Source organism: Phocoena sinus, chromosome 20, assembly GCF_008692025.1.
Source record: "Phocoena sinus isolate mPhoSin1 chromosome 20, mPhoSin1.pri, whole genome shotgun sequence".
Classification (NCBI taxonomy): domain Eukaryota; kingdom Metazoa; phylum Chordata; class Mammalia; order Artiodactyla; family Phocoenidae; genus Phocoena; species Phocoena sinus.
Genome location: NC_045782.1, coordinates 7436114 through 7452195, shown reverse-complemented (window position 1 = coordinate 7452195; position 16082 = coordinate 7436114). Strand labels below are relative to the sequence as shown.

At 41.6% G+C, this 16082-nt stretch overlaps 1 protein-coding gene across 3 annotated transcripts in view; it reads right to left on the bottom strand.

The window, feature by feature from the left end:
* The window catches only part of STX8 (syntaxin 8), a 241304-nt gene that overhangs the window by 71420 nt on the left and 153802 nt on the right, over positions 1-16082 (bottom strand). Inside the window, exon 8 of one of the 3 annotated variants that reach the window (XM_032617112.1) lies at positions 10859-10973. The exons of the other annotated variants lie outside the window; for them this stretch is intronic. Coding sequence (XP_032473003.1) covers positions 10960-10973 — 14 coding nt within the window. The 3' untranslated portion in view covers positions 10859-10959. Of the gene's footprint in view, positions 1-10858; positions 10974-16082 lie in introns of those variants that run through there. 3 annotated transcript variants of the gene reach the window in all.

Genomic DNA, 16082 nt, shown 5'->3' with positions numbered 1-16082 from the left:
AAAAAACAAATAACATACAAGGGAATCCCCATAAGGTTAACAGCTGATCTTTCAGCAGAAACTCTACAAGCCAGAAGGGAGTGGCAGGACACATTTAAAGTGATGAAAGGGAAAAACCTACAACCAAGATTACTCTACCCAGCAAGGATCTCACTCAGATTCTATGGAGAAATTCAAACCTTTACAGACAAGCAAAAGCTAAGAGAATTCAGCAGCACCAAACCAGCTTTACAACTAATGCTAAAGGAACTTCTCTAGGCAGGAGACACAAGAGAAGGAAAAGACCTACAATAACAAACCCAAAACAATTAAGAAAATGGTAACAGGAACATATATATCAATAGTTACCTTAAATGTAAAGGATCAAGTGCTTCAACCAAAAGACACAGACTGGCTGAATAGATACAAAAACAAGACCCGTGTAGATGCTGTCTACAAGACACCCACTTCAGACCTAGGGACACATACAGACTGAAAGTGAGGGGATGGAAAAAGATATTCCATGCAAACAGCAATGAAAAGAAAGCTGGAGTAGCAATTCTCATATCAGACAAAATAGACCTTAAAATAAAGACTATTATAAGAGACAAAGAAGGACACTACATAATGATCACAGGATCGATCCAAAAAGAAGATATAACAATTCTAAATATTTATGCACCCAACATGGGAGCACCTCAACACATAAGGCAAATGCTAACAGCCATAAAAGGGGAAATTGACAGCAACACATTCATAGTAGGGGACCTTAACACCCCACTTTCCCCAATGGACAGATCATCCAAAATGAAAATAACTAAGGAAACACAAGCTTTAAATGATACACTAAACAAGATGGACTTAATTGATATTTATAGGACATTCCATCCAAAAACAACAGAATACACTTTCTTCTCAAGTGCTCATGGAACATTCTCCAGGACAGATCGTATCTTGGGTCACAAATCAAGCCTTGGTAAATTTAAGAAAATTGAAATCGTATCAAATACCTTTTCCGACCACAACGCTATGAGACTAGGTATCAATTACAGGGAAAAAAATCTGTAAAAAATACAAACACATGGAGGCTAAACAATACACTACAAAATAACCAAGAGATCACTGAAGAAATCAAAGAGGAAATCCAAATATACCTAGAAACAAATGACAATGAAATCACGACAACCCAAAACCTATGGGATGCAGCAAAAGCAGTTTTAAAGAGGGAAGTTTATAGCAATACGATCCTACCTAAGAAACAAGAAACATCTCAAATAAACAACCTAACCTTACACCTAAAGCAATTAGAGAAAGAAGAACAAAAAGACCCCAAATTTAGCAGAAGGAAAGAAATCATAAAGATCAGATCAGAAATACATGAAAAAGAAATAAAGGAAATGATAGCAAAGATCAATAACTAAAAGCCAGTTCTTTGAGAAGATAAAATTGATAAACCATTAGCCAGACTCATCAAGAAAAAACAGGGAGAAGACTCAAATCAATAGAATTAGAAGTGAAAAAGGAGAAGTAACAACTGACACTGCAGAAATACAAAGGATGATGAGAGATTACTCCAAGCAACTCTATGCCAATAAAATGGACAACCTAGAAGAAATAAACAAATTCTTAGAAAAGCACAACCTTCCAAGACTGAACCAGGAAGAAATAGAAAACATAAACAGACCAATCACAAGCACTGAAATTGAAACTGTGATTAAAAATCTTCCATGAAACAAAAGCCCAGGACCAGATGGCTTCACAGGTGAATTATACCAAACATTCAGAGAAGAGCTAACATCTATCCTTCTCAAACTCTTCCAACATATAGCAGAGGGAGGAACCTCCCAAACTCATTCTACAAGGCCACCATCACCCTGATACCAAAACCACACAAAGATGTCACACAAAAAAGAAAACTACAGGCCAATATCACTGAGGAACATAGCTGCAAAATCCTCAACAAAATACTAGCAAACAGAATCCAACAACACATTAAAAGGATCATACATCACGATCAAGTGGGGTTTAACCCAGGGATGCAAGGATTCTTCAGTACGCACAAATCAATCAATGTGATACACCATGTTAACAAATTGAAGGAGAAAAACCATATGATCATCTCAATAGATGCAGAAAAAGCTTTCAACAAAATTCAACACCCATTTATGATAAAAACTCTCCAGAAAGTGGACACAGAGGGAACTTACCTCAACATAATAAAGGCCACATATGACAAACCCACAGCCAACATCATTCTTAATGGTGAAAAACTGAAACCATTTCTACTAAGATCAGGAACAAGACAAGGTTGCCCACTCTCACCACTATTACTCAACACAGTTTTGGAAGTTTTAGCCACAGCAATTAGATACAAAAAAGAAATAAAAGGAATCCAAATCAGAAAAGAAGTAGAACTGTCACTGTTTGCAGATGACATGATACTATACATAGAGAATCCTAAAGATGCTACCAGAAAACTACTAGAGCTAATCAATGAATTTGGTAAAGTAGCAGGATACAAAATTAATGCACAGAAATTTCTGGCATTCCTATACAGTGATGATAAAAAATCTGAAAGAGAAATTAAGGAAACACTCCCACTAACCACTGCAACAAAAAGAATAAAATACCTAGGAATAAACCTACGTAAGGAGACAAAAGACCTGTATGCAGAAAACTATAAGACACTGATGAAATAAATTAATGATGATACAAACAGATAGAGAGATATACCATGTTCTTGGACTGGAAGAATCAACATTGTGAAAATGACTCTACTACCCAAAGCCATCTACAGATTCAATGCAATCCCTATCAAACTACCAATGGCATTTTTCACAGAACTAGAACAAAATATTTCACAATTTGTATGGAAACACAGAAGACCCCGAAGAGCCAAAGCAATCTTGAGAAAGAAAAACGGTGCTGGAGGAATCAGACTCCCTGGCTTCAGACTATACTACAAAGCTACAGTAATCAAGACAGTATGGTACTGGCACAAAAATAGAAATACAGATCAATGGAACAGGATAGAAAGCACAGAGATAAACCCACGCACATATGGTCATCTTATCTTGGATAAAGGAGGTAAGAATATACAATGGAGAAAAGACAGCCTCTTCAATAAGTAGTGCTGGGAAAACTGGACAGCTACACGTAGAAGAATGAATTAGAACACTCCCTAACACCATACACAAAAGTAAACTCAAAATGGATTAAAGACCTAAATGTAAGGCCAGACACTACAAAACTCTTAGAGGAAAACACAGGCAGAACACTCTATGACATAAATCACAGCAAGATCCTTTCTGACCCACCTCCTAGAGAAACGGAAATAAAAACAAAAATATACAAATGGGACCTAATGAAACTTAGAAGCTTTTGCACAGCAAAGGAAACCATCAACGAGATGAAAAGACAACCCTCAGAATGAGAGAAAGTACTTGCAAACGAAGCAACTGACAAAGGGTTAATCCGCAAAATATACAAGCAGCTCATGCAGCTCAACATCAAAACAACAAACAACCCAATCCAAAAATGGGCAGAAGACCTAAATAGACATTTCTCCAAAGAAGATATACAGACTGCCAACAAACACATGAAAGGATGCCGAACATCACTAATCATTAGAGAAATGCAAATCAAAACTACAATGAGGTATCACCTCACACCAGTCAGAATGGCCAGCATCAAAAAGTCTACAAACAATAATGCTGGAGAGGGTGTGGAGAGGGTGTGGAGAAAAGGGAACCCTCTTGCACTGTTGGTGGGAATGTAAATTGATACAGCCACTATGGAGAACAGTATGGAGGTTCCTTAAAAAACTAATAATAGAACTCCCATATGACTCAGCAATCCCACTACTGGGCATATACCCTGAGAAAAACTCAAAAAGAGTCATGTACCACAATGTTCATTGCAGCTCTATTTACAATAGCCAGGACATGGAAGCAACCTAAGTGCCCATCAACAGATGAATGGATAAAGAAGATGTGGCACATATATACAATGGAATATTACTCAGCCATAAAAAGAAACGAAATTGAGTTATTTGTAGTGAGGTGGATGGACCAGAGACTGTCATACAGAGTGACGTTGAGTCAGAAAGAGAAAAATACCGTGTGCTAACACATATATATGGAATCTTAAAAAAAAAAAAGGTTCTGAAGAACCTAGGGCAGGACAGGAATAAAGACACAGATGTAGAGAATGGACATGAGGACATGGGGAGGGGGAAGGGTAAGCTGGGATGAAGTGAGAGAGTGGCATGGCCATATATACACTGCCAAATGTAAAATAGATAGCTAGTGGGAAGCAGCTGCATCACACGGGAGATCAGCTCGGTGCTTTGTGTCCACCTAGAGGGGTGTGATAGGAAGAGTGAGAGGGAGACTTGAGTGAGGAGATATGGAGATATATGTATATGTACAGCTGATTCACTTTGTTTTGCAGCAGAAACTAACACACCGCTGTAAAACAATTATACTCCAATAAAGATGTTAAAAAAAAAGAAAAGTTAACCGTGCCCCAACTTACCCTAGTTTACTTTAATAACCTACTGTCATTTTATATAAAAGCAGGAAACCCTCAGCCTTGCCAAACTGCCTGTGCTGCTTGCAACCATATGATTCCAGAGAAATTACTCCTTATCTTTAATGGTTTTTTTAAAAAAAAGAATCGTGGTAAAAGAACATGTACCATTGTAACATGTATATTCGTTGGCATTAATTACATTCGCTATGTTCTAACCACCACTGCTACTACCTTCTTCCGGAACATTTTCACCACCCCAGAAGTTAACCTCATACCCATCAAGCAATCTCTCCCGCTTCCTCCCAAATCCTGAACCCCTGGCAACCACTGATCTGCGGTTCGTCTCTATGTATTTGCCTGTTCTAGACATTTCACATAAATGGTCTTCGGGGTCTGGCTTCTTTCCCTTAACGTGATGTTTCCAGGTTCGTCCACAGTGTAGTATGTATCAGTACTTCATTCCTGTTTCTGGTTGAATACTATTCCACTGTATGGTGTGGGGGGGACCTTTTGCAAACTGGATAATGGTGGCTGGGTAGCCTGTGGCTGCAAGCTACTCAACTTAAGGACCCGTGTGACAGGTGGCATTTCGTTTTAACAGCTCTAGACATCAAAACTGACCGGAAACTAACACAACATTGTTAATCAACTACACTTCAATAAAAAAATAAAGAAAATCCTCATCCACACGACTTCAGTTCCCCTTCAAATAAATCCCATTCAAAGTCCATCACTGTGCTACTTGCTGGGAATCAGAATTTAAAGATACAGTCCAAAGAGCTTAGGAAGCTCAAGGTCTAGCGAGAAGATAAACATCCAAACAACTTCACCAGAGCGCGATGACTTTCAGGACGGGAAGCTAAACTGTGGTGTTTCAAGTTCACCAAGTATTCCAGCTGAGGAAGCACATAAGCTTAATATGCAGGTAGGCGATGCTTCGGTTTTGCTTCTTACCTCCTTGATGGCCTGGGTCTTCAGAGAAAAGCCACAATGAGACCAGTGTTGCTTTCCCGCGTAGCTGGAGCCTCACGATCCTGTATGTGCAGCACCTACCATGTCCGCCTAATGTACCATCTTGCTCACACTAAGACGCCTTCATCTTTCAAGATCTTCCTATGGTTTCGTACTTGACTGGAGAGAGCTTAGTAATGGCACGCCCAGACGTTTCACCAGGTTTCCATCCCCTCCTTCGACAACATATTACACTGTGAACTAAGACACTAATCCAGGGGAAACGTCACTGTTTCTATTTTCCCCCATCCCAACCTTTTATTTTGAAAGATTTAAAACCTACAGAAAGGTAGGAAAGAACACCCCCTGATTATCCCGATAACATCCTCAGGGCTGGGTGTACTTTGATCCAGAAGCCAGTCAAAACCACAGACATCTGGTTGTCATGTCTCTTCAGTCCCCTTTAATCTACAACAGTCCTCCCATCTTTTTCTTTCTTCACTGACACTTTCAAAGGGCCCAGGACGTTGTCTCATATACTGCCCATCAATCGGAACCAGTCCGATCGTCTCTCTCGATTAGCTCTGGAGGTGATGGCGTGCCGCTCCATGTCTGGAGCTCTACGATGCGAGGTTGTCACTCATGCTGGTGATGCCGAGCGTGATCACTCTGTTCACGTTTCTTCCCTCCTTTGTAATGAGTAATTTGATAATGTGAGACTGTGAGTATCCTACTTCCCACAACCTTCCATCCAACAGTTTAGTATCCACTGATGATTCTGAAAAATCACACTGGTGGTTGCAAAATGATGATTTTATAATTTTTATCGCTCTTCCACATTTATTGGCAAGATGACCCTCTCCCTCAGCCTCACCTCTGCCTTTATTTCACTACTGATGTGGACTCATAAATGCATTTTTAAATATTCAGTGTTTATTACCATCATCAGTATTTTTATTGCTTCAATTGCCCCAAATTTGATCAAGAAGCCCTCCAAGCCAGCACCTGTGTCCTTTTGCATCACTGTTTGCATGCTTGACTTCTGACACAAGAAATTCTGGCCTTGCCTTATAATTTCTCTGCCCCAGACCTGGAATTAGTTGTTTCTGCAAGGAACCTTGGTTCTTCTTCGTGGTGAATAGTATTTAGAACGTAAGATCTGGGTACTAACTATGCTCAAATACTGGAGTATCATTGCTTCCAGGCTCTTTCAGTGGTTAAAGGTAAGATATTATTTTTTTAATCATAAATCTACAATGATACTTCTAATTCAGATCTAACACCATAAAGTTCGTTCTCACTTTTCCCATTTGCTATGTTTCTCCTTGGTTCCTAAGACCACCAATATGTTTACTCACTTTACCCTCTCCTACTTAACACACGCAGTAGATTCAGAATTTCTCTACCCGTACCATTCCCGACAACAAACCTGCTTAGCATTAGAGATTTCTGCAGTTCATCATCTTGGGAATACATACAACTAAAGGTACGCACAAAAAAACTTAAAAGTTACTCAAATTCTTTTTTACTGAATAAACTATTATTTCAATTCACAGATTTCTGTTTACTATTTACAAGCTTATCCCTCAAGTTGTAACAGAACCTACAAACCTAAAGAACTCAACATTAGAGAAAATTATTGCATCAAAATGATTCATGACAAATATTCAAATAATTCTAGAAAGGTTTATAATAATTATTAAACAGGAATCTCTGCCCTCCCCTTCTGACTACTGCATCACTAACCCTTCCCCATTTTAAAACGATTTGCTCACACTGTGATCTCTCAATTCCATCTATTTCAGATACATTGTCATTTCCTCTTTCTACCTCCTCCTCTCCCATCTTCCTTATAGCTAGATCTTAACAACTAATTAACAACTAATGTCTACATTACCTTGGCTATCTACATAATCAGTAATGTGTTATAATTATGTTTCATTTGTGTTACTTTTCGTTTTCCTGGAGGTTATAATTGCCTTTCTTTTTTCATTGTTTAGATTTCCTCCTACTAAATCTCATTCTCTCCAAGAGCCTCTCAGTGCAGTTTTTTCTGCAGGAAAACATATTTTATTTTCTCCCCTAACTTCCAGCTCTATTCGGGAATGGTGGTTCTCTCAATCGGGTGCACAATTGACATCCTGGGTCTTCCCACTGCTATCATCCAGGGAACTCTCTTTACTTCTCTCCCTCATTTCTGGCATCACAGATCTCTTTTCTAGAGTTACTTTCTCATTTAGGGAAAGTACATCTGCTAGGAGCTTCCTGCAATGCTCCACTACCCTCCACTACTTGAATGGGTCTTTTCTCATCTACTAAGCTGGGTACATAATGAACTGTTTCAATATGGTCACTTCTGTCCCTCAGTTCTAGAGAAATTGCTTGCATTGTTTCCTTTGAAAATTTCCTTGGTCCTGTTTTTCTCACCGTGACATTCCTATTATTTGGATCTTGAACCAATTCTCTAATTTTTATATCCTCCCTTGTCTTTTGGTTCTAATTTCTGGAAGATTTCTTCAACTTTACCTTCCAAACTTTAAAACTGCTGGGGTGCCCAGTGGTCCTTTCTACTTGTCACTTTTTTCACAGGTGACTTCTCATAGTTTTCTTTCACAAAAAGATAGGAGATAATTGAAGGCCGGAAGTCAATCTAATTATCAAATACTAAGTCCAACTGCTGCACGTTTGTTCATACCTGTAATCATTTACTGCGAAGGTGGTAAGTCATTGGCCAGTCAGGGGAAACGGCGTCATTTCTTCAGTGGCTCAAGGTGACAACAGCCCTACTTCTTCTGTGAGTGACAAACTATATGTTTTGGGTTTCCTAAGGCTCATGTGGCCTGGGATAAACAGCTCTAACCAAACAGTCCTTTAGAGTATGTACAACCCTTTCCCAGTTCAACAAGTTCATGAGGAACCTAATAATTCGAAAGAAACAGCGAAGGCTGGGGTAACATCTCAGATGATTTCCAGTGAAATACGTACAGAACATCTCAATGGTCCCCCTGTGAAGAGCTGTGTACCAGGTACTACCTGCTATCTCCCAGCTCCACACCTGCCCTTCTCTGCTCTGGCATCCTGGGGCTTGGAGTCTACAAACTACTTTTCCCAGGCTCCCTCGCCAGCTAGCTCCCCGTTACGGTCTGCCGGGCGAAGGTCCTGGTAGGAGTTCAGAAGGCCAGATGGAGGATGAAGCTGTTCTTCCCCTCCTCTTTCCCCCTCTGCTTCGAGCAGGGTCTCTGCAAGTGTCTACATTCCCTCAGTGATCCCGGCTGCAGCCACGACTGCCTCTCTTTGGCCGTCCCAGAACCAGCAAGGCAGGCCTCCTCTGGTCTGGGGGGCATCTCCATGTGGTCGAAACAGCAGCCCAGGGGGCCCCTCCGAGGCAGCTCCGGCACTGGCTGAGTGGCGGTCCCAGGAGCGCAGCAGTGACTATGCTCCCGGGGGCTCTGGAACGCGCTTCCTTTCCTCAGGTCTATGGGTGGTAGCTGCCTCACACAGCTACTCACGTGTGGATCACTCTGCCCTCCTCGTTTTATCCTCTCGATCCTTCCGGCAGTATTGTAACAAGTGGGCTGTTCTCCTTTTCCCACTCCCTTTACATATAAAATTATATCGTAATCATAGTCTTCACTTTGTAAAATGCTTAGAAATACATTTATTTACTACTGACAGGCTGAAGGGGCTTCAGTTCTGAAAAATGGGCCCAAGGTACGGCATTTTACACCACTGGCACATTCTGACTACTAAACTGACTGCAGCCGTCACACGCCACCAAAAGTATCAACGCAAGACACGGCTTAAGAAGTACCTGAGAAGCAGTCCCCGATCACATTTTTAAAAAAGAAAGAAAAGCCGAGTTGAAAAACAGGGAAAAGAGATGTAAATGTGGATCACAAAGGGAAGAACCATATTTTGGAAAGACTGGGAGCTTAGCCTTTCTTTCTAAGGAACAGAAAGTATAAAACAAGTCCAGCGTCACAGGAAGATGTGCCCGCTGTCTACCTAAAATGAAAAGCACACCCCCTAGAGGGACTATTAGAGGCTTCATTACCTCTAAACAAAATGGAAATAGGACTAGTGAAATGGATTAAAATGGACCTGATTCATCATGGGTATAAATATGCTAAAAAGAGATGTTACTGAAGTTATACAAAAAGTATAGTGTCAGAAAGCTGATAACAGGAATAGAGAAGTCTCTGCAAATCAAATATTCCAAGCATGTAACTCTCCTTCCAGGTTTCAAAAATAAACTGCCTATATTTTGGATGTAGGAATATTATCAGTGATCAGTTAACTGTGCTTTACTAGTACTACTAAGAATGGCAAGAATAAGATATAGCAACCATAATGCTTAATTCACTTATATTTATTTTTGAGATGCCCTCTAGCTTTTGAAGCTATCTTTGCTCCTATTTCTCTTTTGCTTGGGCAAATCTATACAGATATAATTAAGATTCTGTTACCACATCACACGAAAAATGGTTGTATGGAACAATACTGCACGTTATTTTACAAAGATGCCAAGGAATTTTATTCTAACTTTGCCATAATTTACTGGGAAGGGGTACACCAAGTATTTCCTCATCTTTTAAACAGAAAAAACATTTTTTTACTGTGGTAAATACACATAAAATTTACCACCTTAAGTTTACAGTTCAGTGGCATTAAATATTAATTCACATCATTGTGCTGCTCCCACCACTGTATTCATTCATTTTTAAAAGTGACCCTTTTCGGGCTTCCCTGGTGGCGCAGTGGTTGAGAGTCCGCCTGCCGATGCGGGGGACGTGGGTTCGTGCCCCAGTCCGGGAGGATCCCACATGCCGCGGAGCGGCTGGGCCCGTGAGCCATGGCCGCTGAGCCTGTGCTCCGCAACGGGGGAGGCCACAGCAGTGAGAGGCCTACGTACCGCAAGAAAAAAAAAAAAGTGACCCTTTTCGTACTTCCCTGGTGGTTCAGTGGTTAAGACTCTGCGCTTCCACTGAAGGGATATGGGTTCCATCCCTGGTTGAGGAAGTTCCACATGCCACGTGTTGGGTGGCCAAAAAAAAAGAAAAAAGTGACCCTTTTCAATTTTATTTCCATTTCTCTGTGGATTTACAGGTAAGAAGTTACCAGACAAGTGCCAACACAATGACAAAGAATCTTGGCTCCATATGTGCAAAAATTTTTTTTAAAAATAAGACTTTTCAGAAATCCAAGTCATTTTGAAAGGAACAATCGCTTGGTGGGCCAAAAGAGAAAGGGCTCTATCACCATAAATCAACTGGTAGAAGAATGGGGTGGGGGGAGGCGGGGGGAGCCGTTCAGCAGACACGTGCCCTCCCGAGGCCACCAAAGAGCGTCCTGCTGGCTGCAGTCGGCTCGGAGCAGCAAAACGGGAGACGCAGGAGAGCCTTTGGTACTGGGCATGCGCAGAGGTCAGTGTCATGGATCAGTGATGCCCAAGTCCAATACAGAGATCATTTTGCTGCTAATCCGGAGAAATTGATCTCAGTGTTCACACCCTTGGACAGAGAAAACCCAACAGTGATTTCAGATGAGCCCCAAATCAATTTTTCTTAGGAATTTAACGCTGGTTCAATGACTCAGAAGTGTCATGACTGCTTGGCTCTGAGATAGAAAAGGTGAGCCGAAAAATAAAAACCGTGTGGCTGATGAGGTTCTCTTGGAGCCGATGAATGGATCCCTAGGGCTGATAAAAACTTTCATGAATGCAACAAGGTCCAGAGTCAAGTTCTTTAAAAAATGTCAGGGCTCTGGACTGGAAGCACTGCCCTGCAACTGAGCAGCTTTTCACACTGGCGCCACTGCGAAGTGCGCTGTAAGGTGAGAAGTACGGACAGGGACCTACCCGTGGACAGACCGGCAGACGGGGCTGACAGAGATGCTTTGCACACTGAGAAATGGCTGCAGCCAGGTATTAATTATTATGATTTCCCAAGGTATGACAGCTCCTTTAATTCCGCTTGTTTCTAATTCAACTTTATTGACCAGCGGTTATTGTTTCTCAGAAGCGTGCACACTGGGCATCACAGCTGATGTCGAAGTAAAACGATCTCATTCTCTGAGCACACACCAGTAACTGGCCTGGGCTAGGGCGCCTCTTCAACAGCGTAGCAAGCACTAGAAGCTCAGGAAGGCCAGCTGATATCTGAATTTCCACTGTGATAATACACAGAGAAGATAATCCACTTGTAAACCACTGTGACTTTAAATAACCCTAAAACCAGATACGTGTCCATTTACTCCATTTTATAGTTACAATTTTTGATGGGCGAGAGGCACGAAAACCTGTACCCAAAATTTAAATTGTAGGGACGTTTTTCAAAAAATACAGCTCACTTAAAAAAAACTAATTAACTAAAAATAGCCCTAGAGCTATAACACCAACTTGAGAGAAAAGTGCGAGGCATCTCTACCAACTACTTATGAACAAAGAACCCAGGAGTTACGCTCAATAACCACATTTCTTTATTTTCCTAAAGAGACACATACTAAAACCCCACAAACGTTCTCTGTATCTCCCATTAAAACTTTTCTCTATCTTCCTTGTTTTTGTTCTAACACATATCTGTTAAAATTTTTTTCAATCAAACAGGAATACGTAACACTGAAGGTCAAGGTCCCTGTTCAGGTAGGATTTAACTCTGCAAGTCTCTATCCTGGTGCCAACCACCCTGTATGAAATGAGATCAACAAAGTTCTGGCCAAGACCCCTGACTCATATTTGGGGTGTGTGCACGTGCAGGGTAGAAGGAAGTGTCTAATTCTCTTCAAAGGGGTATGAAAAGAGGATAACAGAGTTGGATGGAACCTCAAAGACCATCTAGTCTAAGCCATTAACCTTTTTCTCCCTGCCTTTCCATACTGACCTCATGAAGATGTGGATGAATCTATTAGCTAAAAGGAAAATGCCCAACTTCTTTTGAGGAAGCCCAATTAGAATTGGATTACAGTCCAATTATAAACCCTTGTAATGTTGACCATAAACTAACTGGACTCCAATTAGTTTATGGTCAACATTACCAAGCCACTGATTTCACATGTAAAAAAAGGTATCAAGCAACTTCCCAATTTGGTAATTTAGTCACAACTAGAATCCAATTCTCACTTCATTTCAATTTACAAATATCAATCATGCATGAATGAGAAGTATTGGAGTATAATGGTGAACTCCTGAAAAATCAGGCTGGGTGGCAAAACACCTTGAGTACGCACTGGGGCTCTAGCTCGCTTAAGCAGTGGACACACCAACAGAGATGAAGTATACTTTGGAGTAAGCAAAACGTGCTCTGTTCCCAAGCCACCGACAGGCCTTCTAAACCTAGCCGATACTTGCTGGTCCTACACAGCCGGTTGAAAGCAGATGAATTCAGTGGCGAACAAATATTACCAGAAAACACGTAGGAACACGTACAGGGGGAGTGGTATCGGCCAGCCTGCTCAGCGTAATTATTACTCCGTAACAACAGAAGCTGCTCTTGGAAATCACACCTTATCTTTCCAAACCACACCGAGCGAAAACAATAATCAAAAAAATGCTTCTACTTTGTGATCATTTCTGACCCCTTGATGATAGCAAAAGTCACTGCCTCGTAACGGATTAGAAAAAGTGTGGCGGCCTCAGAGGCAGTCATGGTGACAGTTCTGAGGCTGTCAGCCCTTATCAATCACTTTCCATTAAATAAAGCTTTTCCAATTTGGTGCTTCTCTCAAGGCTTCATTTTTGCCTGGATTAAGCCGAAGCATCAACATTTGAACCACCTGCTCCTATTCTCACTCCCCAAATAAAGGCTGTTAGCAGAAAGCCAGGCTTTCCACGGTAGGAACTCAAAACCAAAGCAGACGACAGTGATGTGCTCACATATAAAAGACATCTGACCACAAACATGTCACACCTGCATTACACAAAGGCCACGGGCACCCACAGGGTCCAGGAGGGGGGTGTTCGAAGTGCCAAGAGAAGGGCAGGTCTGCGAGCTGTCCATTTTAGCTCCTAAAATGAATATCGAGCAATTCCAATATATCCATCGGAGCGCCCCAGTACTTGCTTGGATTTTAGAAGCAGGTCTCCTAAGAATTTTATGCTCTACGGTTTCACTGCCTAGTATCTATTATCTCCGTAATGGAGAAAAGTCATTTCTCTAAAATCTATAGCAGATATGTCTTGGGAGGGAAACAGTTTTAAATCAACTGAAAAGGGCATGTTTACAAAATAAGGGAGCCCTAAAGAGAGGGGCTCATCTTATTTATCTTGGTAATACTGGTAGCCAGGCAGACGTTAACTGCATTCAGACACCAAATTCATAAGATGGGAACAGCGGCTTACATAAATATGATCAACGTTACAATCACGCATGTTTCTGTACCCAATAAACAGACTTCTTCATTATCATTTGTAATGGCTACGTAAGTGTGACAAGAGCCTGAGACAGAGTGGTGAGAACACAAAGTGATGAACAGGGAAGAGAGAGATTTACTTCAGAGTTATTCTCAAACAGGCTTAGGGACTGACCAGAGAGAGGTGAAAGAGAGGCCCCAAAGTGTAGGACATCGCCACATGTTTTTTTTGGCCCACGTGAAATTTTTAACAAGGTTCATTTATTGTCAACACTAAAATATTGGGAGATTTCACTTAAAAGATCCAGATTTCAGGCTTCCCATAAAAAAATAAACAGAGATGATCTGGTGTTGCATTCCCACTCGGCAAAGCTCTGCTGTTTCCTCTCTCGTTTGCCACTGGAGAGAATCACAGGGGCCCGCCTCAGTCATGAAGGTTTCCTGTCTGGCCTCCGAAAGCGTCTGAGGGGATGAAGGAAGTTTTTAGCCTGAAGCAATGGGAAGCAACGGGAAGAGGGAGCTTATGTGGGGCCAAAGATAATGAGCCTATGAAGAGCATACACAAATTGAGAGCATGTTGGGGGCAGTCAAGAGAAACTGAGTGGTAGTGGAAGAAGACAGAGGCCTTGCGATTCAGGTGAAGTTGGGGTCTGAGATGCAGAGCTGTGAGGTGCCCATGAAACCATCGAAGAGTCGACAGAGTAGGTCAAAGAAGACCTACCCCGCACCCCACAAAAAAAGAGCAAAGGACTGAGCCCTGAGTATGTCTTCCATAAAAGATGGAAGAGGAAAAAAAGACAGACAAAGGGGGACGGGATTAGCCCCTTGGCTCTCCACGAGCTGGTCCCATCCTGCCTGAAGAGCTGCTCTAGGGAATACCTCAATCAAGTGAGTCACGCAAATTTTTGGTTTGCTGGTGCATATGAGTTATGTTTACCCTGTACTGTCATCTATTAAGTGTGCAACAGCATTATGTCTACAAAAACAATGTACATCCCTTAATTTAAAAACACTATTAAAAAATGCTAACCATCATCTGACAACACAGGGTTGCCACGAACCTTCACTTTGTAAAAAAAAAAAAAAAACAAACCAACCAAAAAAACACCCACATCATCTGTGACGTACAGCAAGAGCAAAGCGCAATGAAATGATGTACGCCTGTACGCTGAAAACAGCTTAAGGCTGCTCCCACCTTGGGTCTAAATAAGTCTACGTGAGAAATACATCTGTAATAGACAACGTGCTTTGTTTTGTTTCTTTCCCCTGGATGTCCCGATCCAACCCCCATTTCCATTCTGAGGGAATGCCCATCATGTGAAGTCTAACACAGCCAGATTCTTCCTCTGCCCAGCGCGGCACTCTTCCACTGACCCAGAGAAGCAGAGACGGTCAGAGGCAGCGGCGTGACTCGGCAGCTCTGGCGGTGGCATCCCGACCTCGCTCTCCCTGCCCAGGGATGGCAGCTCTGCCCCCGGCCCTCCAGCTCCCTGTCACTGCTCTGGGGCTCAAACAATCCTCCACTCAGGAGCCCACTGATATATGAAGGAGACTGTTGATATAAGTAAGACGGCCAGAGCTGGTCTCTGATTCTGACCCTGGAAGCATCCGAACCAATACCCAAAAGTCCTAAATGTGGAGAAAAGCTTTATGCGTCGTGGAAATAATCTAAAAGCCCCCAAACAAGAGTATTTAAGTCAATGATGGCACATCTATTTGATGGGACGGTACTAATAGTATTAAAAGAAAAATAGGTTTATAAGACATTAGCTATAATTGAAGAGTCTGAAAGAGAATATATATGCACGTGTATATATCTATATATGAATCACTTTGCTGTACACCTCAAACACTGTACATCAACTGTTCTTAAAACTTTAAAAAGTTTAAAAAATACATAGAACATTAAAAAGAACGGTTAAAAATACAGGATTATCATAATCTTGTCAAAATACTATGTAGAGAAAAAATGACTAGAAGTATCAAGATATTAAGGGACTTCCCTGGTGGCGCAGTGGTTAAGAATCCGCTTGCCAATGCAGGGGAACACAGTTTCAAATCACAGTAAGAACCGCTGGTCCCTGGGAATCCCACATGCTGCGGAGCAACTAAGCCCGTGCGCCATAGCTACTGAAGCCCGCACGCCTAGAACCCATGCTCTGCAACAAGAGCAGGTCCCACTCGTTGCAACTAGAGAAAGCCCGTGCGCAGCAACGAAGACCCAATGCAGCCAAAAATAATTTTTTTTAAGTTTATTGAAAGAGTACCAAAAT